Source organism: Scyliorhinus canicula, chromosome 8 (genome assembly GCF_902713615.1).
Source record: "Scyliorhinus canicula chromosome 8, sScyCan1.1, whole genome shotgun sequence".
Taxonomy (NCBI): domain Eukaryota; kingdom Metazoa; phylum Chordata; class Chondrichthyes; order Carcharhiniformes; family Scyliorhinidae; genus Scyliorhinus; species Scyliorhinus canicula.
In genome coordinates this window covers 8,830,600-8,855,585 of record NC_052153.1, presented here as the reverse complement: position 1 = coordinate 8,855,585, position 24,986 = coordinate 8,830,600, and the positions used below count along the sequence as shown (strand labels likewise).

Below are 24,986 nucleotides of genomic sequence, written 5' to 3'. Positions count from 1 at the left end.
GGAGCATCCGAAAAGGTAGGTGAACTTGGAGCGTGGATTGGTACTTGGGACTACGATGATGTGGCCATTACGGAGACATGGTTAGAACAGGGACAGGAATGGTTGTTGGAAGTTCCGGGGTATAGATGTTTCAGTAAGAGTAGGGAAGCTGATAAACGAGATGGAGGAGTAGCATTGTTAATCAAGGATAGTTTAACAGCTGCAGAAAGGCAGTTCGAAGGGGATCTGCCTACTGAGGTAATATGGGCTGAAGTTAGAAATAGGAAAGGAGCGGTCACATTGTTAGGAGTTTTCTAGAGGCCCCCAAATAGTAATAGAGATGTGGAGGAAGAAATTGCAAAACAGATTATGGATAGGCGTGGAGGTCTCAGGGTAGTTGTCATGGGTGACTTTATCTTTCCAAATATTGATTGGAACCTCTTTCGGTCGAACAGTTCGGATGGGGCAGTTTTTGTACAGTGTGTGCAGGAGGGTTTCCTGACACAATATGTGGATAGGCCAACAAGAGAGGGGGGGCCACATTGGATTTGGTACTGGGTAATGAACCAGGCCAAGTGTTCGATTTGTTTGTGGGAGAGCACTTTGGAAATAGTGACCACAATTCGGTATCTTTCACTATTGCAATGGAGAGGGATAGGGCCATACGCAGGGCAAGGTTTATAATTGGGGGAGGGGTAATTGTGATGCGATTAGGCAAGAATTAGGGAGCATAATATGGGAACAGAAACTGTCAGGGAAAGGCACAAATGAAAAGTGGAGCTTGTTCAAGGAACAAATACTGCGTGTCCTTGATAGGTATGTCCCTGTCAGGCAGGGAGGAAATGGCCGTGTGAGGGAACCATGGTTCACAAAAGAGGTTGAATGTCTTGTCAAGAGGAAAAAGGAAGAGTATGTAAGGATGAGAAAACAAGGTTCAGTTGGGTCGCTTGAGGGTTACAAGGTAGCAAGGAATGAGCTAAAAAAAAAAGGGCTTAGGAGAGCTAGGAGGGGGCATGAGAAGTCCTTGGCGGGTCAGATCAAGGAAAACCCCAAGGTTTTTTACTCTTATGTGAGAAATAAAAGAATGACCAGGGTGAAGGTAGGGCCGGTCAAGGACAGTAGTGGGAACTTGTGCATGGAGTCAGAAGAAATAGGAGAGGCGTTGAATGAATACTTTTCTTCAGTGTTCACCAAGGAGAGGGGCCATGTTTTTGTGGATGAGAGTGTGATACAGGTGGGTAAGCTGGAGGAGGTAGATGTTCTGAGGAAGGATGTATTACCAATTTTGAAAAACCTGAGGGTCGACAAGTCCCCTGGGCTTTATGGGATATATCCAAGGATTCTTTGGGAGGCAAGGGATGAGATTGCAGAGCCTTTGGCTTTGATCTTTGGGTCCTCACTGTCCACGGGGATAGTGCCAGAGGACTGGAGAGTGGCAAATGTTGTTCCTCTGTTCAAGAAAGGGAATAGGAATGACCCTGGTAATTATAGGCCAGTTAGTCTTACTTCGGTGGTCGGTAAGTTAATGGAAAAGGTCCTGAAGTATAGGATTTATGACCATTTGGAAAGATGCAGCTTAATCCGGGATAGTCAACATGGATTCGTGAAGGGTAAGTCTTGCCTCACAAATTTGATTGAATTCTTTGAGGAGGTAACTAAGCATGCAGATGAAAGTAGAGCAGTTGATGTCATATACATGGATTTTAGTAAGGCGTTTGATAAGGTTCCCCATGATCGGCTCATAAAGAAAGTAAGGAGGTTTGGGATAGAGGGAAATTTGGCCAATTGGATAAGTAACTGGCTATCACATAGCAGAGGGTGGTGGTGGATGGAAAATTTTCAGATTGGAGGCCAGTTACCAGCGGTGTACCACAGGGATCAGTGCTGGGTCCTCTACTATTTGTGATTTTTATCAATGACTTGGAGGAGGGGGCTGAAGGGTGGGTCAGTAAATTTGCTGATGACACCAAGATTGGTGGAGTAGTGGATGAGGTGGAGGGCTGTTGTAGGCTGCAAAGAGACATTGATCGGATGGAGAGCTGGGCAGAAAAATGGCAGATGGGGTTTAACCCTGATAAGTGCGAGGTGATTCATTTTGGTAAAAAAAAATTGAATGCGGATTACAGGGTCAACGGCAGAGTTCTGAGGAATGTGGAGGAACAGAGAGATCTTGGGGTTCATGTCCACAGATCTCTGAAGGTTGCCACTCAAGTGGATAAAGCTGTGAAGAAGGCCTATAGTGTGTTAGCGTTTATTAACAGGGGGCTTGAGTTTAAGAGCCGTGGGGTTATGCTGCAACTGTACATGACCCTGGTGAGACTACATTTGGAGTATTGTGTGCAGTTCTGGTCACCTCACTATCGGAAGGATGTAGAAGCTTTGGAAAGGGTGCAAAGGAGATTCACCAGGATGCTGCCTGGTTTGCAGGATAGGTCTTATGAGGAAAGGTTGAGGGAGCTAGGGCTTTTCTCTTTGGAGCGGAGGAGGATGAGAGGCGACTGAATAGAGGTTTATAAGATGATGAGGGGAATAGATAGAGTGGACGTTCAGAGACTATTTCCTTGGGTGGATGTAGGTGTTACAAGGGGGCATAACTATAAGATTCAGGGTGGGGGATATAGGAGGGATGTCCGAGGTAGGTTCTTTACTCAGAGTGGTTAGGGTGTGGAATGGACTGCCTGCTGTGATAGTGGAGTCGGACACTTTAGGAACTTTCAAGCGGTTATTGGATAGGCACATGGAGCACACCAGAATGACAGGGAGTGGGATAGCTTGATCTTGGTTTCGGACAATGCTCGGCACAACATCGAGGGCTGAAGGGCCTGTTCTGTGCTGTACTGTTCTATGTCCCAGAGGGTGAGCCACAGGGCAGCCGATGCTGCCTGGGATGAAGTGACAACGGTCGGAATGTGACCAGGAGGAGCGCCGCAAGAAGGTCAATGACATACACCGGGCAGCACGGGTGAGTTGACACCAGCAAGCCCCCTCCCCCCACACCGAAATCTTCCCACCTCCCCCCAATGCAACCAGCCCCCCAACCCTCTATCTGCCCTTTCCAACCCATCCTTCACACCCACTTCCCTTAACCCCAACCCTCCCATCATCCCAACCCTTCCTTCACCCCCCCCCCCCCCGCCCAGTGCAACCCCCCCCAACCAAGGTGAACCACTCGTGCGGCTAACGATGCTCTCTCTGTCTCTGCAGGCGCAGCTCTCCCACACTCGCCGAGAGATCGCACACACTGGTGGTTGGGGGGGGGGGGGGGGGGGTGCCGGCTCTCCCACACTCGCCGAGAGATCGCACACACTGGCGGGGGGGGGGGGGGGGGTTTGCCGGCTCTCCCACACTCGCTGAGAGATCGCACACACTGGCGGCGGAGGGGTGCCAGATAAGAATCCTCATGGCCTTCGAGAAATGGGCCCTGGAGGTGTCGGGGGTGGCCTAGGACAGAGTGGTCATCATTGCCGAGGTCAGTGCACACCACAGAGGGGAGGATCTATCGGGCACTACCCGGAGGAATTGTCGCACGAGTAGTTAATGCCATACAGATTGACCCATCCCTCCCACTGAGCAGGTGTACAGTCCCCACAGGTCCTCCAGCCAATGGCACCGGCCCATCCAGGGAGCCACCCGCCCGCCCCCCATGAAGAGCTCCGAGGTTGCCACAGTCGATGAGTCACAGCTGTCATCCCCACCCCCAACTCTCACAGAGACACACACCACAGTGGGCAGTGGACAGGCTTTTGGGGCACATTCTGGTGAGCACCACACGGTCGTTCGTACACATCTGGTGGAGGCAGGGACATCCCAGGCGAGACAGCAGTCGGAGGTCTGCTGGATGCCAGGACCCAGCTGGGTCCCAGTCAGATGCTGAGCCTCTGGAACAGGTTTCTCCGGAGCTGATGGAGACGTTAGGGGGCCGCCGGGACATTCAGAAGGAGACCTCAGCGACATTCCAGGAAGTCCATAGCCGTTTGGAGGAGTCCCAGAGGCTATGGGCGCGGGAGATGTCGCCGGCAATGGGTGGCACCGAGGCGAACACTGCTATAGTAGTGACCGCAGTGGAGAGCCTGGTGCACGACGTCAGCAGCATGAGTGACGGTGTCCAAGGCGTCGCACAGTCGGTGATGACCATGGCTGAGGGCTCGGCAATGTCCGACTCGTTGGGGGATGTCACCCAGTACCAGGCTGACCTTGATGAGGTTCTGCGGGACACGCAGTTGGGAATGGTGCCGCGGAGCTTGTCCCAGACGGGCATTGCGTGGCGCTGCAGAGCATGGCCAATTCACTGAGGAGCATCGCCGAGGTCGATGAGACCATGGTGCAGACCATGGGCAGCCGGGGCTCGAACGAGCTGCCCCTCCATCCTGAGGGGAACCCCGGGGTCCTATGGGCACCAAGCCGGAGGAGGGGCACTGGGTGGCAACCTGGATCCATCCTATGGACTGGTGACAGTGATCACCAGCTCCCCCGGGGTTCCACCTCTTTGATGAGGCCGCGTCTCGAGGTCAGCACTGGGACAGGGCGGCACAGCTGTTTATGTGTCACAGACAAGTGAGCCAGGGCCCCCAGAGAACGCCCGCCAGGGGCATCAAAAACAACGGGATGTGGTAAGCACCTGGCTGCCTCCATCTCTGACGTGCATCCTGGGAAACATCTGGACATAGCAGTAAAGCTAGGAAGGCCCAGCATCTCGAGGATCACTGAGGGGCGATGGTAAGTGGGGGTAAGGAGTGGAGTGTGCATTGGGGGGAGAAGCATTGTGGGGGTTTGGGGGGGGGGGGGAAGAGGGTTGGGGATAGTGGGGCAGCACCAAAGGGACAGTGGGGAACTGGTGTAAACTTGTAAGAGGGACATTAAAATACCCTCACCACAACCAGTATGACACCTCTGGGTCTTCGTTCTGCGATGCGGGCCGACCAACAATTCCATACCCCATCCCCCCAGACATGGTCGTCTCCCACCCTCCACCCATCTCGCCCTGCCCACGGACTCCTGGCTGGGGACATGTGCCCGGGCTGGGGCCCATCCCCTGGGTAATTGAAAGTTGTCCGCTGCCTCCCGCAGTGTCCAGGCATCAAGGTGTGATTGGGATGCTGGGCAATCAACCCCACACGGTACATGGCCCGCCCACCGACGGGAATCCACTTGGGATGTGTGAAGTGCTCATCTAACCGCGATTGCCAATTCCCATTGGCAAAGCCTTCAGCCACAAGGCCGGCGGCCTCCGCGGTCAGTGGGGAGGCAGGCAGGGGCTAGGGTCACCCCCGGTATGGAGACAGGCGGTGTCATCAATTGTCATAAAATCCAATATGGTTGATGAATGTCCTACTAAGAAGTGAAATATGCCGTCCTTACCTGGTCTGGCCTACATGGGACTTCAGACCCACAGCATTGCTGTTGGCTCTTAAATGCCCCTCCAAAATGGCCGAGTCAGCCCCTCAGTTCAAGAGTAATTAGAGATGGTCAACAAATATCGACTTGGCAGCCAAGCCCACATCCCGTGAAAGAATGAAGAAACTGAAGAGAAATAATGGAATAGAAGGATTTGCTGAGGGGGTGAGATGAACAAGGGTGGGTAGAGGCCCAAGTGAAGTAACCATGGATTGGGCTGAATGGCCTGGTTCTCTGCTCTTTATATCATGTATTCCTACGTAAAATTATATATTTATCAAAATTCTTTCAAAGGTTACCCTGAATCTGTGTTGTGGATTTAGGGGAATTGTTTAATTTCAGAAGCTGTTTCATAAGGTGCCACATCAAAGGTCTTTGTGAGAAACAAAAGCTCATGGTGTTGGGGGTCACAGATTGGCATTGAAAGATGACTGACTAGCCAGCAGGAAACAGAGTAGGGGTAGCTGGATCCTTTTCTGGTTAGAAGGATGTAACAAGTGATGTACCAGAGTGGTCAGTACTGGGACCTCAACTTTGTACAACTTATACAAATTACTTGGATGAAGGGACTGGAGGTACGGTTGCTAAGTTTACTGATGATACAAAGATAGGTAGGAAAGTAAGTTGTGACGAGGACATAAGGAGGTTACAAAGGGATGTAGATAGGCAAAGTGAATGGGAAAAGATCTGGCAAATGGAGCATAATGTGGGAAAATGTGAAATTGTCCATTTTGGCAAAAAGAATGAAAAATTAGCTTGTCATCTCGATGGTGAGAATTTGCAGAGCTCTGCGATGCAGAGGGACCTTGGTTGTCCTAGTGCATGATTCACAAAAGATATGCAGATACAGCAAGCAATAAGGAAAGCTAATGGAATGTTACAGTTTATTGCAAGGGTAATTGAATACGTGAGTAGAGAGGTTATGCTTCAATTAGATAGGGCATTGGTGAGACCACATCTGGAGTATTGCACACAGTACTGGTCTCCTTATGCAAGGAAGGATGTCAAGCAGTTCAGAGAAGGTTTACTGGACTAATTACTGGAATGGGCAGATTGTCTTATGAGGGCAGATTGGATAGACTAGGTTTGTATCAGCTGGAACGTAGACATCCCCCGCCCTACCCCATGCCACGTAAGCATCAGGGTGTCCGAATGAACTGCCACCCCAACCTCCATTGGGGCACTCCCCCCCCCCACCTTCCTCCATAGCCTCCAGCCCCTCCCACCTAAATGCCTGCACAACCCCCCCCCCCACCCCACCAACAACCATTGCCCCCCCCCCACACACACATAAGAGGAACCCCCCCCAATGGGGCTCCCCAGAGGGCCTGCCCCTGGAAGTGTCATGTTTGCGGTGCCAGGGGGCAGTGCCAGGTCTCTGCCGGGCCATGTCCTTCCCCACCCGGGGGCTATACTCACCTCCGCACCCCTGGCACCGTCATCACGGCTGGTTCGCGTTTTTGAAAAGCAGTAGTGATGCGCGCCAGCATGATGACATGCCGCTGCGGGGTTGGGGGGGTGGGGGGGGGGGGGGGGGGCGGTGTGCGGTGATCCATCGGCGGGGGTAGGGGGGGTAGGCGAGATCTCGCCAGTGAAAATCCCGTCACGGCCCTCTCGTGACAAATGGGCCCTCTAATTTCCTCCTGAGAATCCAGAACTGGGGGCCGCTGTTTCAACATAAGGGCTCACCCATTTGTAATAGAGCTGAGGAGAAACGCTTTCTCTCAAAGGATCGTGAGTCTCTGGAACTCTCCCCCTCAAAAGGCAGTGGAAGGAGAGTCTTTGAAAGTTTTTACGGTAGAACGATTCTTGATAAAGTAGAGGATGAAAGGTTATCGGGGGTAGGCAGGAATGTGGGGTTGAGGCCACAATCAGATTAGCCACAATTGTATTGAATGGCGGAGCAGGCTCAAGGGGCCGAGTGGCCTACTCCTGATCCTAGTTCGTGTGTTCGTATGCATCAGTTTTTCCCGCACCTTTCAGCACTGTGCATTCCAGATTGTAACAAATCGCTCCCTTATCTGGTTCCTTTGCCATGAACAAACCGTTTTCATTTCGACTGCAGAAGGAAACAATAACTCCTCCCCCCAAGGTGCTCCTTACAGGCAGTGTCCAAATTACTAACAAAGATTCAATTGAGTCACCTCCCCCTCGGATATCAAAAAAAAAGCAGGAATAACATTTCCAGAAATTTTGTGTAAATTCTCCCTGGTGCTCTAAGGAAATCTAGTAAAAATTCAAAGATGTCACTCCAATATTGCATTCCATTTATATTCACCAGCTGATTCACAGGAAGGGAATCATTGTATTCTAAGGAGCAGTCGGTCATTCCTGACTGTACATCTCGATAATCTCCAATCATGCGTTTAACCATCACCCTCTATCATGATAAGATTTCATTTAAAACAAATAGAATAAACACATTTGATTGAAGGCATTTAATTTTAAGCAATAAACCTACAGCTCTCCTGACATTTGCACGCTGTTAATCTGACATCCTCACAGCTGTTTGTCTCGTTTATTGTGTTGTAGCTCGCTGCCAGTGTTGCACACTGTACAGATGCTGATCGTCAGCATCCAGTTATTCATCCACATTTCTTTCTGGACATATTTGGAGACACTTAAATATAGCTTTTTTTTAATGTCCATCTTTGTCCAACTCATTTGAAAGAGTTCAATAATTTTTCAGAACAGAAAACGGTTTCACTGAAACCCATCCAAACAGCCCCTCAGCCTCTACCCTGTCAAATCCCTTCAGAATTTTCACCTCTTGTTCTTTTAAATTCCATGCAATATAAACTCATTCTGTTCAATCTCCCCTCAAGGGACAACCTTTTAATCCCAGAATCAGTCCAGGGAACCATTGTTGTGCTTCCTCTCAGACAAGTATGTCCTTCTTTAGGTAAGGCACACCCTACCCAGTTCTGGGGCTGGATTCCACCGTGCCACATTTCTGTTTTACCCCACCAGCGGGATGTTCCATTACGCCGGTTGGTCAATGGCGTTTCCCATTGCGGCCAGCCACACGCCGTCGGGAAACCCCCGGGCTGCCGGCAAAACGGAGCATCCAGCTGGCTGAGAATCCCACCCATGGTCTCCCCAAGGCTCGATATAATTGCTTTGCTCTCATTTCATTGAGAGAGGGGGAAAGAGAGGAAGGGAGAAAGAGAGATTCCTTACTGCTCACTTTGACAATTTTTCCAGATGACTTTGATGACTTCTCTCTATTTCTGGCTTGGGAAAGCCAGTTCTTAAAACTCCTGTTTATATATTCCAAGACGGGAATTCAATTTGCATGTCTTGCAGTCATTGTTGTAGAAAAAATAATCATATTTTTGATTTTTCATTGCAGAAAATTTAGATACATTTCAAGATTGTAGGAACCAGAAGAAAAGGGTTTTTTATCTTCCTCCACAGAGGGGTTTGACTGGTTAGCAGTTTCCATTGTCTTGACTGAGTTATAGTTTTTTAAAGTATTAAAGTGCAGTACTTTGCATTTTTGCCTTCCTTTCAGGAGACCCTTTTTGAAATGGGCTTAAAGAACCCCCCACCCGCTGAACAGATTTTAAATTCCATGCAACGTGTCAGGGCAGGTATGCAGTGCAAGTCCGATAAGAACTTTCCAGAAAAGTCACCAAGCTACAATACCAGACATCAGGTGACTGGTGGTAGCCATCTTTGTTCAGTGTCTTTTCTTGTCTTTTTTTTGTCTTTTTTTAAAGACAGGCCCTCTTTAAACAGGTCAATATGTTTTTGGTTAGTTAGTGAAGGTACAGGTAGAACTCACTCAGTCATAACTTTCCGTCGATGTGACGATGGTAATAAGACTTCTTTGCCCTTATATTACAATTCTCATCATAATATGGACTAACACGCTTCTTGTCTTCCTAATCACTTTTTGTACTTACATGTTAGTTTTCTGTGATTTGTGTTCGAAGACCATCTGTATACCAAAATTTCCCAACCTCTTATGATTAATCTGCTTTTCTAATTTTCCAACTAAAGGGCATAACTTCACATTTCCCCAAATTGTATTGTATCTGCCATGTTCCTGCATACTCAGTCAATCTGGCCATATCCATTTGCAGCCTCTTTGCATCTTCTTCACCAGCCACATTCCCAAATTTACTGGATTCCCTTTATCTAGCTGGCTAGCCTCAACCTCAAACAAAATCTCACAGATTTGTCAAACATGATTTTCCTTTTGTGACTCGGTGCTGACTCTGCCGAACCGTGTTATGATTTCCTAACTGCCCTGCTCCCACATTCCTAATAATAGAGTCTACATCCTAGCACTTACCGATCAGGCTAACTGGCCCTTTGGTCCATTGAGTCTGCATTGACACATGAAAAACACCTGATCTACCTACCTAATCCCATTTGGATGTATTTTCTTTTTTTAAATAAATGCAGAGTACCCAATTATTTTTTCCAATTGAGGGCAATTTTAGCGTGGCCAATCCACCTACCCTGCACATTATTTGGGTTATGGGGGGGTGAGCCCCACACAGACACGGGGAGAATATGCAAACTCCACATGGACAGTGACCCAGGGCCGGGATCGAACACGGGTCCTCAGTGCCGTAGGCAGTAGTGCTAACCACTGTTGGATTTATTGTCATGTGTATTGTGGTACAGTGAAAAGTGTTGTTCTGTGTACTGTCCATGCAGATCGTTTTATACATGAAAAGGACCTACAATAAATACACAATGTAAATACATAGATATTGGGTGGAGCGTAGGTGTGTAGTGCTACTCAGTAGAGAAGATGCGTAGAGAGAGGAGTTCTGTCCATAAGAGAGTCATTCAGGAGTCTGGTAACAGCGGGGAAGAAGCTGTTTTTTGAATCTGTTAGTGTGTGTCCTCAGACTCCTGTATCTCCTGCCCGATGGAAGAGGTCATCCAGCACTTGGCCCATCGCCTTGAATGTTATGATGTGCTAAGGGCTTATCCAGGTACTTTTTAAAGGATGTGAGGCAACCTGCCTCTACCACCCTCCCAGGCAGTGCATTCCGGAACATCACCACCCTCTGGTTAAAAAGGTTTATCCTCAAATCCCCCCAAACCTCCTGCCCCTCACCTTGAACATCTTTCCCCCCGTGGCTGACCCTTCAACTAAGGGGACCAGCTGCTTCCTATCCACCCTGTCCATGCCCCTCATAATCTTGTACACCTCGAGCAGGTTGCCTCCTCAGTCTTCTCTGCTCCAGCGAAAACAACCCCAGCCTATCCAACCTCTCTTCATAACTTAAATGTTTCATCCCAGGCAACATCCTGATGAATCTCCTCCACACCCCCTCACATCCTTCCTAGAATTGGACACAGTACTCCAGCTGTGGCAGCACCAAAGCTCTATACAACTCCAACATGGCCTCTCTGCTTTTGTAAGCAATACCTCGAATGAAAAAAGCAAGTGTCCCATATGCCTTTTTCACCACCCTATTAACCTGCTCTTCTGCCTTCAGAGATCTATGAACAAACAGGCCAAGGTCCCTTTGTTCCTCGGAACTTCCCAGCGTCATGCATTCATTGAATACTTCCTTGTCAAATTACTCCCTCCAAATTATCACCTCACACTTTTCAGGGATTAATGCCATCTATCACTTATCTGCTCATTTGACCATCCCGTCTATATCTTCCTGGTACCCAAGACTCTCAATCCCACTGTTAACCACCGGCCAATCTTAGTGTCACCTGCAAACTTACTGATCCTACCACCCACTTAGCCATCTATGTTGTTTATATAAATGACAAATATTAGAGGATCCAGCATGGATCCCTGTGGTACGCCACTGGACACTGGCTTCCAGTCACTAAAGCAGCCGTCTGTTATCACCCTCTGTCTTCTACAACTAAGCCAATTTTGAATCCCCATTATCAAATTCCCTGTATCCCTGTGCATTTGCCTTCTTTATAAGTCTCCCATGTGGGACCTCGTCAAAGACTTTGATGAAATCCATATAAACTACATCAACTGCACTACCCTCATCTACACACCCAGTCACCTCCTCAAAACATTCAATCAGATTTGTTGGGCGTGACCTCCCCCTGACAAAGCCATGCTGACTATTCCTGGATAGTCCAAGTGGAGATAGATTCTCTCCTTCAGAAGTTTCTCCGATAGTTTCCTTACCACTAACTACTGACTCACCGGTCTGTAGCTCCTTGATTTATCTCCACAACCTTTCTTAAATAGTGGAACCACGTTAGCTGTTCTCCAGTCCTCTGGCACCTCCCCTGTCGCCAGAGAGGAATTCAAACTTTGTGTCAGAACCCTTGCAATCGTCTCCCTCGCTTCCCACAGCATCCTGGGACCCAATTCACCCAGACCTCGAGATTTGTCCACTTTTGAGCCTGCCAACACCTCCAATACCTGGTCACTCCCTATGTCAATTTACGCACAAACCTCTCAGTCTCTGTCATTTCATTATTCATCATTAGAATTTCTCCTGTCTCTGCCTCCAATGGGAATTATTAAAATTCAAAGAAAGTCTTGGACTTATATTGCGCTTTTCACATCAATCCGATGTCTGAAATCCCTTTAACGGCCAATGAAGTGATTTTAAAGTGTAGTTACTGTAATAATGTAGGAAATGTGGCAGCCAATTTGTGTACAGCATGCTCCACAAAATGCAACGCGATAACGACATGATAATCTGTTTTTTGTGATATTGATTGAGGGATAAATATTGGTCAGGACACCGGGGATAAATCTCCTGCTCTTCTTGGGAATTGTGCCTTGGGATCTTTTACACCCTCACGAGAAAGGAGATGGGGCCCCAGTTCAACGACTTAGTCAAAAGTCAGAAACTCTGACAGTGTAATTGTCCCTCAGTATTGCACTGGATATTATATATGTAATATGCATATATTTACATGCAGAGAAGACCACATTGTGTGCAATGAATATAGCAGACTAAATTCGAAGAAAGACAAGTGAATCGCTGCTTCACCTGGAAGGAATGTTTGGGGCCTCGGACGGTAAGGGGATTGGAGATAAAAGGACAGATGTTACATTTCCTGTGTGTGCATGGAAAAGTGTCCTGGGAAGGGGAGGTGTTCCGACGAATGGACCAGGATATCATGGAGCGAACGGTCCCTTTGGAGTGCTGAAAAGGGAAGAAAGGGAGAGATGTCTTTGGTGGCAGCATCAACGCTGAAGTTGACAGAAATGGGGCGGGATTCGAGAATCACCGGGGGGGGGGGGGGGGGGGGGGGGGGGGGCATGAGTCCCGCCCCTGCCGGCTGCCGAATTCTCCAGTGCCGGGGATTTGGCGGGGGCGGGAATCGCGCCACGCCGGTCGGCGGCCGCTGGCAGCAGCCTCCCCCAGCGATTCTGCGGCCCGCGATGGGCCGAGTGGCCACCCGTTTTCGGCTGCTCCCGCCAGCAGTTAATTAGAGTAGGTACTTACCAGGGGGACCTGGCTCCACAGGCGGCCTCCGGGGTCCTCGGCTGGGCGCGGGGAATCTGGCCCTGGGGGATGCCCCCACGGTGGCATGGCCCGCAGTCCGGTCCCACCGATCCGCGGGCGGGTCTCTGCCATGGGGCACTCTATTCCTCCGCGTCGGCTGCTTTCGGCCTCCGCGATGGCCGACGCGGAAATGAACCCCCCAGCGCATGCGTTGGGATGACGCCAGCACACGCTGGTTCTCCCGCGCATGCGCCAACTCACGCCGGCCGGCAGAGGCCCTTTGGCACCTGTTGGCATGGCGGCAAGCCCCGGCGGGGCGCAAACCACTCCGGCGCCGGCCTAGCCCCCGAAGGTGCCCGCCCCGCAGAATCCCACGCCTTGTCTCTAAATTCAGGAGACCAAATGCAGATTAGGTGACCACCTTGAGGAACACCTCCGTTCAGTCTGTGAACCTATTCCCGAGCTCTGGTGGCTGCCAACTTAATTCTCCACTAATTGCTCTCAGGCTGTCCTTGGCTTGTACTTCAAAGAGGTCATCATTGGCTGCAAAGTGCTCTGGAGAGTCTCGAGCTGGTGGAACGTGCTGCATAAGTGCAGGGTTTCCTATCTTTATCTCCAATGTCTGAGAGTGCATTGTTAAACTTTTAACAGCTGAGATTGCACTCAGATCAGGATGCTTGTAGGAAATGGATTATAGCAGACAGTTCCAGAAAATTGAGATTCCTAAGGAAGGACAGCATGGCGGCACTGTTGCCTCACAACACCAAGGACCAGGGTTCGATTCCGATCTTGGGTGACTGTGTGGAGTCTGCACGTTCTCCCCGTATCTGCATGGGTTTCCTCCAGGTGCTCCGGTTTCCTCCCACAGTCCAAAGATGTGCAGTTCAGGTGGATTGGCCATGCTAAACTATCCCTTAGTGTGCAGTGGGGATGAGGCAGGGGAGTGGGCTGAGGTTGGCTGCTTTTTCGGAGAGTCGGTGCAGACCTGATGGGCAGAATGGCTTCCTTCTGCGCTGTTGGGATTCTACATTTCTAAGAGAAATCTTCAAAAACATATCCAAGACCTGTGCTAATAGAGCCCAAAATTCTGTTTCCAATTTGTACCATTGTGTATTGTCAGTCTTTTTGCCAATACATATTCATTCTGTTTTGGTGCATTTTTCTCATTTTTACTTCCTCGTTATGTAATTCCTCACCGTCTCACAAATGCCAAAACTACACATGGCTCTTGGGACTTAAGCTCTCTTCCCCTGAATTCCAAAGTTATCGTCATTACCCTTCCCTTAAAAGGTCCCTTTTCAGTGAAATCTACCTGCCTCAAACCTCATCTTCCCCTCTAACCTTCCCCTTAGGTTGTTGAATCCCAGTGCTACGCCCATTGGTTCAATAAAGCTGCCAGTTTAAAATCCTTCAGTCTCACAAATCTGACTCGATTACAGTATTGAGTACACTTCTGTGCTTAATTGGCTGTAAACGGCTGGAGATGTCCGGCGGCCGTGAAAAGCATTTTTTCTAACAAAGCCACAAAGGCCATCCTCTGCGCTGGTCACAATGGAAGACAATCCTAAGTGTTCTTATTGCCTTTTGGATCCCTGATGTTGGTAATGATCACACTTGGAAAGCTTGGGAAGATCCAAACGTGCCATCTTTAATGTGTCATTCCGCCTTGAACGTAAGAAGGATCGATTTGAACCAGTTCTTTTGCATACCATCAGTCTCTGGTGCAGCGACAAAATGTGCCCCCCCCCCCCCCCCCCCCCCCCCCCCCCCCCCCCCCCCCCCCCCACCCCCCCCCCCCCCCGCAGCACACTTACCCAGAACAATTAGTTCCTAGCTAATTAGTCCCTAGATCTTTGGGGACATTTTTAGATAATACATTTATAGATAACGGTGTATTATCCTGCCTTGATCCCCTTGACCACTCTGCAATGTTCAAAGCAATCAGTCAGTGACCTCTATTCTAAGCTGGCAACTAGAGATTCTTTCTGCCGGCAGAAGGCTTGGCAACCAATTTGGCACGTGGATCTGATAACACAGGCAAAAGAACCAGGATGCTAAGGGCAGCACGGTGGCGCAGTGGGTTAGCACTGCTGCCTCACGGCGCCGAGGTCCCTGGTTCGATCCCGGCTCTGGGTCACTGTCCGTGTGGAGTTTGCACATTCTCCCCTGTGTCTGCGTGGGTTTCGCCCCCACAACCCAAAGATGTGCAGGTTAGGTGGATTGGCCACTCTAAATTGCCCGTTAATTGGAAAAAATGAATTGGGTACTCTAAATTTATTACAAAGAACCCGGATGCGGGAACGTTTTTTTAATGCAGCGGGTTGCTTTGACCAGCCGATTCAGTGGTAACTTTCGAGAAGGGGAATTGAATAAAGACTTGAAGGGGGAAAATTAGCAGAGCTGTGGGGAAAGAGCAGAGGGAAGCGGAACTAGTTTGGATGATTCTTTCACGTAGTGCCATGAAGCAGATGGACTCCTTCTGTGCTGTGAAGTAAACACAACACACAAAAAAAAACATTTCTTAAACTCCGCGTCAACTTAAAATCTTTCCGCTATCTTGTGTCATATGTAGCAATAACACTTGTGCGGAATTTAATTTGCCCAGCTTTAAGGCATCGGCTGATGGCCATTTAGAATGATTTAAAACTCCATCGTTAAACCCCTCTGATTTATTGTCAGCCATTAATCTTCGTAGCATACCAAACATCGCACTCCTGCTGCATTTCATTGTGAAAACATTTGGGACTGTCGGCTCTGAGTCCAGTATTTGGAAAATGTGATCTTGTTTACAGTCGGAGGACTAACTTTGTCAATCACAATGACAGGAACGTTACAACACTCGGCCCTGACTCAATGACAGATTGAGAAAGCCGGGAACTGGTGCCATGGGGTTTACTGGTGATGGACAGCACTGCGGGGCTTGTAAATAAACGATTGAGTTACAGAAATACCGAGAGGTTCTTTCTCTTCCAAAGAAAAATCAAAATATAATGACAAAGAATCGTTTGACGTTTAACAAGTAAGATTGGGAGGAAAACTGGTAATAAACTGACCTGCAAGCAACAGGAACAGTTGATCTCCAATTACTTTAAGTCAATAATCAAACTACATAAAACCTAGTTGATAAACACTAAAATTATAACTCTTGCAATGGATAGTCTCAATGCCCAGGAGATCAGTGCAATGAATTGAGGAATTTCCGATCAGTGTGCGAACAGTGTTCAGCAGGGGAGAACTTTGAAAGTAAACGAAAATGGAAAATTAATTCCCCTTTTACTTCCATGTGCCCATCCCTGGATTTCTCTAATTACTTCTCCACATCGATTCCAACATCTGAACCAGTTGGCCCCTGCGTTCTTCTACCTTCCAACCTGTTTCCACAGGGTGCCCTGAGCTACCAGCAATCTCAACTTTGGATCCGGAATTCCCACGTCCTACTTTCGAACCTTCAGCAAGACTGTGACTTCTGGCTTTGTAATATTGTCTGTCACTCCCTAACCCTGTCACTAGTGAACTCTGACCTTTGTAACCTCAGTTTCTTCAATGTTCTGACCAGTCGGGGCACGGCACGGTAGCACAGTGGTTAGCACTGTCGCTTCACAGCGCCAGGGACCAGGGTCCGATTCCCGGCTTGGGTCACTGTCTGTGTAGAGTCTGCACGTTCTCCCCATGCCTGCGTGGGTTTCCTCCGGACGCTCCGGTTTCCTCCCACAAGTCCCGTCAGGTAATTTGGACATTCTGAATTCTCCCTCTGTGTACCCGAACAGGCGCCGGAATGTGGCGACTAGGGGCTTTTCACAGTAACTTCATTGCAGTGTTAATGTAAGACGACTTGTGACAATAAAGGTTACTACAGCATTCTTATTATGTTCCCCTTTCTTGCCTCCAACTTCAGCAGACCCCATCAACTTCGCCCCGAACCAATACAAAGACCACCCCCCATGCCCCCACACATCACGCTGCCTCTGTGCTCCTGCCCCTCTATGCCCAGCTAAAAGATCCTAGCCCTCCTTGAAACATCTAACCTCATTCACGTCACCTTAGCTCTGCCACTTTCTCTCACCCTTACATGCTCACCAACGTTCTTCTGCTCATTCCTTCTTTTCAGACCCCCTCCCCTTTCTCTGCGGAACCTTCAGAGGTATCAGCCACGCACCCCGTCCAACCCTCTTTGCACCTTCACCAAACCAAATAGGGTCACAACTATCAAAGAAACAAAAGCTTGCCGAACCTGGTGACAAATGATCATTTCAAGATTAATCGGTGGAATCATAAAACGTTCCAACCGAGAAACCGGACATCGGGAATGCACAGGCATTTTTCTTCGGATCCGTCCAGTTTAATCCCACTCTCCTGATTCATTCCCGGACCCTGTTAAATAATGCCCAGTCTAATCCTGCTCGCGTCTCGTTCCGTTATGTACCCCAATCCCACATTCCTGCTCACTTCCCTTTCCTTTTCAGCCAAGGTGAATCCTAGTCGCCTTTCCTTTAATATCCCAGCGGGTTTAATGACATTGCATCATTGGTATGGTTATCCCTACAGCCTCTGCAAATCACAAAGAAATGCCTGAATCGAGCCGGTGCAGACTCGATGGGCCGAATGGCCTCCTTCTGCACTGTAAATTCTATGATAATCTATGATTAATCTAGGACAAAGGTTCGGCACAACATCGTGGGCCGAAGGGCCTGTTCTGTGCTGTATTTCTTCTATGTTCTATCTAAACAGTGGCTATTTTGGTGGTGGCTGAAGAAATGGTGAATAGTTTGAGTTATGGATGAGTAAACAGCAACCATCAGAGGGTAATTGTTCGACACTGCTCCCATTCTGTTGTAGTCAGTTTCCTGGGAGGGTAGGAGGGTGGGAATGCTTCCTCCCTCACTCTTACCGCCAAGTTACAGCAGCACTGGGAGCAGTCCTGAGGAAATTCCGGGCTGATTGATTCCAGTAACTCATTCACTCTTCTCCCCGCCAGCAAATCCTGCGGCATTCCCGGGCCAACTCCACCAAAGTGGTGTTCCTCATCACTGACGGCTACTCAAACGGCGGGGACCCGCGCCCGATCGCCGCCGCCCTGCGGGACCTGGGGGTGGAGATCTTTACCCTCGGCATCTGGCAGGGAAACATCAGGGAGCTGCAGGACATGGCATCGCACCCCAAGGAGGAACACTGCTACATCCTACACAGCTTCGCCGAGTTTGAAGCCTTGGCCCGAAGAGCACTCCACGAAGGTAAGACTCTGCGCCATCCACGGTCCGGCATCGCACTGAATAACACTGAGTTTGCAGCACCGAAACAGGCCATTCGAGCCGACTAGTCTATACTGGTGTTTACGCTTCACGTGACTCTCCTCCTAAACCTCTCCATCTCACTCGAACCCCCTCTTCCTATCTCCTTTCATCATGTGCTTGACTTCCTCTTAAATGCATCTACACTATTCATGTCCACCATTCCCTGTGGTAGCACGTTCCACTTTCTCCTCATTCTCTGGCTAATGATGTTTCTACTGGATCCCTTCTCGCTTTGATCTCCCCCCAAAATGGGAACATCTTCTCTACATCTACACTATTGAATCCCTTCGTAATCTGAAAGGGAGCGGGGGGGACAGTGTTAAATTGACCCAAGCCAGATGGTGTTTAAGTCACAATTCATTACCTTGATAATACGTTTATTCACAGGATGCAGCCTTACAGATCTACCCCCCCCCCCCCCCACCCTGTCCTAATTGACTCTCCATATATGCTCCCTTGAATACCAATAAAATAAACAAATTAACAAGTAATTTAAACAACAAATGAACAGCCCCATAAAGGGGCTCCACAATAAAAAGAAAACCTATTAAATCATGTTCACTGAGCTGTTGATCACTCCAGCCTCTGCGGAAGGCCTCAAGCACACAGGCGGACTCCTGAACTCTCTTTAAATATGATCCTAGTCAAATCAAAGAATGCCTATAATCAATGTATCTTTAACAACACAATCAACCCACTGGTTGGGTGGATTGGCCATGCAAACATTAGCCCTTTAGTGTCCAAGAGCTTAGATGGGGTTATGGGGTTGCGGGGATAGAGCAGGGATGTGGGCCTAGGTAGGGTGCTTTTTCAGTGGGTAGATCCAGACTTGATGGGCCAAATGGCCTCCTTGTGCACTGGAGGGAGTCTCTGGTTTTCTATGGATTCTATGGACCGTAAACAAAGGTGCAGTTAAAATTAGGCCTGCCCCTCAGGCTCTCTGATCCCCACTGCTTTCCTGCCCAGCCCCAAAGTTAACAATTCATGTTGAGCAGGTGAGTGGGACACCTGCAAAAAGCAAGCGAGTTCCTGATACATGTGTGCCAATTGGGACAGATTTAGTCAGACACCAGGACAGGAAAAGCAGAGAGACCAGGCCTGTGAGGTGACCGTGGACCTCAAGACCCTAAGATAAGGTTCACAACTGAATGTCAGGTTTCCTGGCTGACCAGAAGGACCACAGGCCTAGGTATGGGCCACTCTCCTACACCCCTCGACCTGACCCCTCAACCTCCAAGATAATTGCTTCCACAGCTTCTCCACATCCTTCAACTGGTACCGGCGAACTCCCCATGGATCCAGGTTACAGCTTCCTGTCAACGAATACTGCTCCTTCCCACGACCCAGGTATCTCAACCTGGTTGAGACCAACTCGGAGTCTGACACCATAACTAATATGAGCTGGAGTTGGCCGTTCAATCCTCTGAGCCATGCAGTTAAGATCAAGTAAGATCTTGGGCGGGGTTCTCCATTTTGGGGACTGAGTCTTCACACGCCCGCCTGAAAACGGGCGAGAATCACTTTTCCCTCGAAAATCCGGGGTGATTCTCTGTTTTCCAGGGGGCTAGCACGGCCCCGGCATGCGTCCCGCAGCTCTGGCTGCCGGCCGGGCCCTGCTGTACAGACTGCATGGCCGGGCATGCGCACGGCAGCCCACCTCGGCACAGGAGCCACCGAAAAGGCGGAGCCACACAGGGGGCCAGCGCGGAGGAAGGTAGGTCCCTCCCAGATCGCAGGCCTGGCCACCGCTGAGAGCCCCCCCGCCCCCCCCCCCCCCCCCCCCCGGAGTCAGTCAGATTCACCCCCCCCCCCCCCCCCAACCAGGACCGCCACTGCGGGTCCCAGCTCCCGCCGGGTGGTACCACATGTAAACCATGCCAGCGGGAGTTCGGCCGGTCGCCCACAGAGAAAATCGCCATGGGGGCCTGTTCCAACGGCCAACGGCCCCCGACCCGCGCCGCCTCGACCACGTGCCCGGGACTGGCGGGTCCGCGGAGAATCGTGGTAGCGCCGTCGCACCGGATTTGCGGCATGAACGGCTATTCTCCGCCCCTGCGTTGGCAGCGATTCCGGCGCGGGGGGGTCAGAGAATCCCGCCCCTTGTACCTCAGCTCCATCTCCCCATGTAGGCCAGACCGGGTAAGGAGAGCAGGTTTCCTTCCCTCAGGGACATTTGTGAACCAGATAAAAGCAAAATACTGCGGACGCCGGAAATCTGAAATAAAAACAGGAAATGCTGGAGAAACTCAGCAGGTCTGGCAGCGTCTGTGGAGAGAGAGAAACAGAGTTAACGTTTCAGACCTAAACGGTCCTTCGACAGAACACGGTGGGTTTTTGTGACAATCAGTGATAGTTTCTCAGGCACCATTATTGAAACTAGCTTTCACTAGCTGTCGTGGTGGGATTTGAACTCTTATCCCAGAGTATTAGCCTGGGCCAGTGACATTCCCACGGTGACTACCAGCACATTTGTGGAAACCAGTGCTAAACGGCGCCCTCTGGGGGTCTCCGAGACAAGGCCTTTAGGTCCCGTGCCTTGGATAGTTTCTGGCTTGAACATATTTAAGTGAGCTAAATTGCGCACTTAAATATGCAAATCTGGCCCATTGAGGGGGGATCCAGATCACGCCACCTCGTTAGATCGCCCGAGGTGGAACGTGCATCGTAAATCCCGCGAGAGGCCTATTGCGAGATTTACCGGCCTCGTCGCCTCCTGAGTCAGGTGGGACCAGGCCATTAGATCGCTCCCTTGAAACGGGTGATGCTGCAACACTACCAGCTGCTAATTTTTCTATTGTTTTTTTAAATAAATTTAGAGTACCCAATTATTTTTTCCAATTAAGGGGCAATTTAGCATGGCCAATCAACCTACCCGGCACATCTTTGGGTTGTGGGGGCGCATAAACACGGGGAGAATGTGCAAACTCCACACAGGCAGTGAGCCAGGGCCGGGATTCAAACCCGTGTCCTCAGTGCCATAGGCAGCAATGCTAACCACTGTGCCACTGTGCTGCCCTGTTATTTTCTATTGTACCAGCGGATGGCGCACCTATCTCTCAAAACAGAGGGGTGAAAATTGTTGCCATTCAACAGAACTTCAGGCTTTCCTGCTGCTTCGACCCCTGACCCTGGGACGGGTCTGCAGCCTATTAGCATAAAAGGGGCAGCCAATTCCAGCTATGGCACCTTTTACAGGTGTCTGCTCCGTGAGAGACCAGGGAAGCCAGACTTACACTCTGTCGGGGAAATAGACCAGCCTTTTTTGTTCTGAGTGCTGTGTTTCTGATTTCTCACTGGTGACCAGCATTAGTTCACACCGGTGAACCTTCCCATGCGCCCAAGAAGGGTCCAGCCGGTAGACCTCCACCTACCGTCCCGAAATCTCTGTTCCCTTATTCTGGCCTCTTATCAATCGCTGATTTACAGTGCTCCATCTGCCGAATCCCGAAGCTTTGGAATTCCTCCCTTAAACATTTTCACTTCTCACACAGGAATTAAATCTAGGAATGAGGAGCAGAAGTCGGCAAATTAGCTCTGCGAGCCTGCTCCGCCACTCAATCAGATCATGGCTGATGTCTTCCTGGTCTCAAAGTCACTTCCCTACCTGTTCCCCATAGACCTTTAACCCGTTATTTTATCAGAAATATATCCATCTCCTTCTTGAAACCATTTACTGATTCGGACTCCACCGCGCTATGGGGCAGCGAGTTTCACAAATTCACCACCCTCTGCGAGAAGTAGTTCCTCCTCATCTCAGTTTTAAATCTACCGTCTCTCAACCCATATCTGTGACCTCTCGTTCTAGATTGCCGCAAGGGGGAATATTTGGTCTACGTTTGCTTCATTAATCCCTCTCAGTATTTTATTTACCTCGGTCAGATCCCCTCTCATCCTTCTAAACTCCAGCGAGTATAAGCCCAAACTGTTTAATCTGTTATGGGAGAGGTGTTTTCAGAACCCCAAAATGTATCATGGAGTTCAACCAACCTCTCCCTTTAATGTATTGTTGCTTTTGAAGCACACGGCTTGGTCTCCAGGTGTGGTATTACAATTATGGACACGTGGGTTTTTAAAGACAAAACAATGTTTATTCCATGAATTCAACTTAACCTTTTAAAATAAACATTGGATCCCTTAACACCCCTTACTTCAAAGATAACCCCGAAAATAATACAACACTAGATAATCCCTCAAAATGTTCCTTCAAACCTCCAAAAGACTTAACACCTTTACACAGAAACACATCAGGTTAAAGACATTACTATTATGAGTTTAAATCACCCAAATGATTCAGAGATAGTCTTTCCTGGCAGAGATCACAGCAGATCCAGCTCACTGCAAACTCAGACACACCCAAGCTCTTTTCCTCAAAACTGAAACCAAAACATTGCAAAAAGCAGAAGTTAGCTTAGCTCAGCTCCTCTCCTCTGACATCACTTCAGTAATATGAGCTGCTGCATTTCTTAAAGGTACATTGCTTAAACATCCATTTCTTAAAGGTACTCTCACATGACAAATCTCTCCTCATACGTCAACCCCTTCATCCGGAAATCAATCTGGTGAACCTCCTCTGTCACCACATCCTTCCTCAAATAAGTGGACCAAAACTGGACACAATACTCCAGATGTGGTCTCACCGACACCCTATACAATTGCAACAACATTTCTCTACTTTTATACCCCAGTCCTTCTGCAATAAATGCTAACATTCCATTTGCCTTTTTAAAATTACATTTTGTACCTGCATACAGACTGTCTGCGATTCATGAACAAAGACCTCCAGATCCTTCTACCCAGACACATTTTCAATCTGTTTTCCATTTAGATAATAATTTGCCTGACTATTTTCTCTGCCAAAATGGATAACCTCACACTTAAAGAACCAAGTAAATTGAAAGTGGAAAGGCAGTTTTACACACCATAACGTCGACCAAAACAAAAGGTTTTGGTATAATATCTCCACAAATGCAATTCGCCGTCTCCCTGCCATCTTTGTTTAATGAATCCTCGTTGCCGGTTCTGTGACAATGAATTATTTAGAGAACCTGAGTATTGCTGAAGAAAGAGACATGCTGTCAAAGCTTTTCACCTTGCACTCGTCAGACTGTTCACAAGAGTACCACATTTTAAACCTCTCCCTTTGAAATTCTGTATTCTTGCATCTATCCTGATGAGTGCAACGTGAAAAGCTTCAACAGGTTTTATTTTCAGCAATTATGTTCCCCTCAGTCTAGTTGGCTGAGAATACAGGGAGGTAGATAGTGTAAACATTGAGCTTATACAAATAACTCACACACAAATGTAATATTGACTGCCTTATGTGTCCATAAACTTTTTGACATAAATTTCCTATCAGACCTGGAGTACAGTGCTAAATCTCACCTCTTCACTGATCAACCATGGCTCAATAGGTATCGCACTCTTACCTCTGAATCAAAGAAGGTGGGCGTTCAAGTCCCTCTCCAGAGATTTGAGCGCAAAATCTAGATAATACTTTGAGTGTAGAACTGAGGGAGTGCTGCACTGTTGGAAGTTCTGTTGGATGAGGGTGGAGGCACTATCTGACCTCTCATGTGGATGCAAAAGGCCCCGGGTGTCAACATCACTGAAACAGTGGTGATTATTGCATTGCTGTTTGTGGGATCTTGCTGTGCGCAATTAGTTGCTGCCTTTCCTACATTGCCACAGTGACTACATTTCAATAGTACTTTGTTGCTGCAATATGTCGCGACCTTTGACATTGTGTCTGAGGGGGCAGGTCGTGCTTCAACATGACAGCCAAGAGCAACTCAGACTATGCAGCACTCCCTCAGTTCTGCAGGCGGACTATCCTAGATGTTGTGCTCAAGCCTCCACAACAATCTTTGACTCAGAGGCCAGAGAACCAGCCATTGAGTTGATGTGAAGGAATGTCGCAGTTTGGTCTCCGCTCCAGAGCAGATAGACCATCCAGGTTCGGCAACGCTCGTGGCAACTGAGGGCGTGAAAGGAGCTACAGGATGTTCTCTTCAGGAAAATCACTGAAACAAATGATGGCGATCGGATTCTTTCCAGATGTGAGAATGAGGTGCGTTGTTCCTTCTTTACAGATCTTCCCTCTGGTGACTACATCCAAGAGGACCGAGGCCGCTGTTCATTCCTCTGCGATGTGGGCCACGACTGTTGCGATGAGATGGCGAGCTGCAAGTGTGGTACCAACACAGGCCAGTATGAGTGCATCTGTGAGCAAGGCTACTACGGGAAGGGACTGCAGCATGAATGCACAGGTAGGAACATCCATGTCCTCAGGGCTTCCAATCACTTCCATTTGTTTGGGAAGTCGCGGGAGAATTATCACGCTGTATGTAAACTCATGGCCTATTTAATTCAATGAGCATGTGCTGGAAATAATCATTTCATACTCTTCAGAAATGATTACTTCCAGCTCACGCTATGACACAGGTCAATGAGGGCATCATTGGAAACCTGTATCGATTCTCCTGAAGATTGTAGAAAAAGAGATTTTAATGTTCTATACACTCTGGAAAACAGTAAATCACTGGCTTCTATCTTTTTAGTCTCCTATTAAAAACAGTGAAATGCTAATTGTTTTGCACCCTGATGCACAATCAATGGACACGAAACGTAGATAAAGTCCAAACGATTAGGGCAGCAGGGTAGCATGGTGGTTAGCATAAATGCTTCACAGCTCCAGGGTCCCAGGTTCGATTCCCGGCTGGGTCACTGTCTGTGTGGAGTCTGCACGTCCTCCCCCTGTGTGCGTGGGTTTCCTCCGGGTGCTCCGGTTTCCTCCCACAGTCCAAAGATGTGCAGGTTAGGTGGATTGGCCATGCTAAATTGCCCGTAGTGTCCTAATAAAAGTAAGGTTAAGGGGGGGGGGGGGGGGTTGTTGGGTTACGGGTATAGGGTG

The 24,986-nt window shown here is 48.9% G+C and overlaps 1 protein-coding gene across 4 annotated transcripts in view; it reads left to right on the top strand.

Annotated features, from left to right (window-relative positions):
* svep1 (sushi, von Willebrand factor type A, EGF and pentraxin domain containing 1) overlaps nucleotides 1-24,986 on the top strand; it is a 225,490-nt gene that overhangs the window by 4,879 nt on the left and 195,625 nt on the right. For all 4 annotated transcript variants that reach the window (XR_005461542.1, XM_038804133.1, XM_038804134.1 and 1 more), the window contains exons 2-3: nucleotides 17,761-18,016; nucleotides 24,166-24,342. Coding sequence is in view for 3 of the 4 variants with exons in the window: in XM_038804133.1 (XP_038660061.1) it covers nucleotides 17,761-18,016; nucleotides 24,166-24,342 (433 nt within the window). In the remaining variant the exon portion in view is untranslated. The remainder of the gene's footprint in view (nucleotides 1-17,760; nucleotides 18,017-24,165; nucleotides 24,343-24,986) is intronic.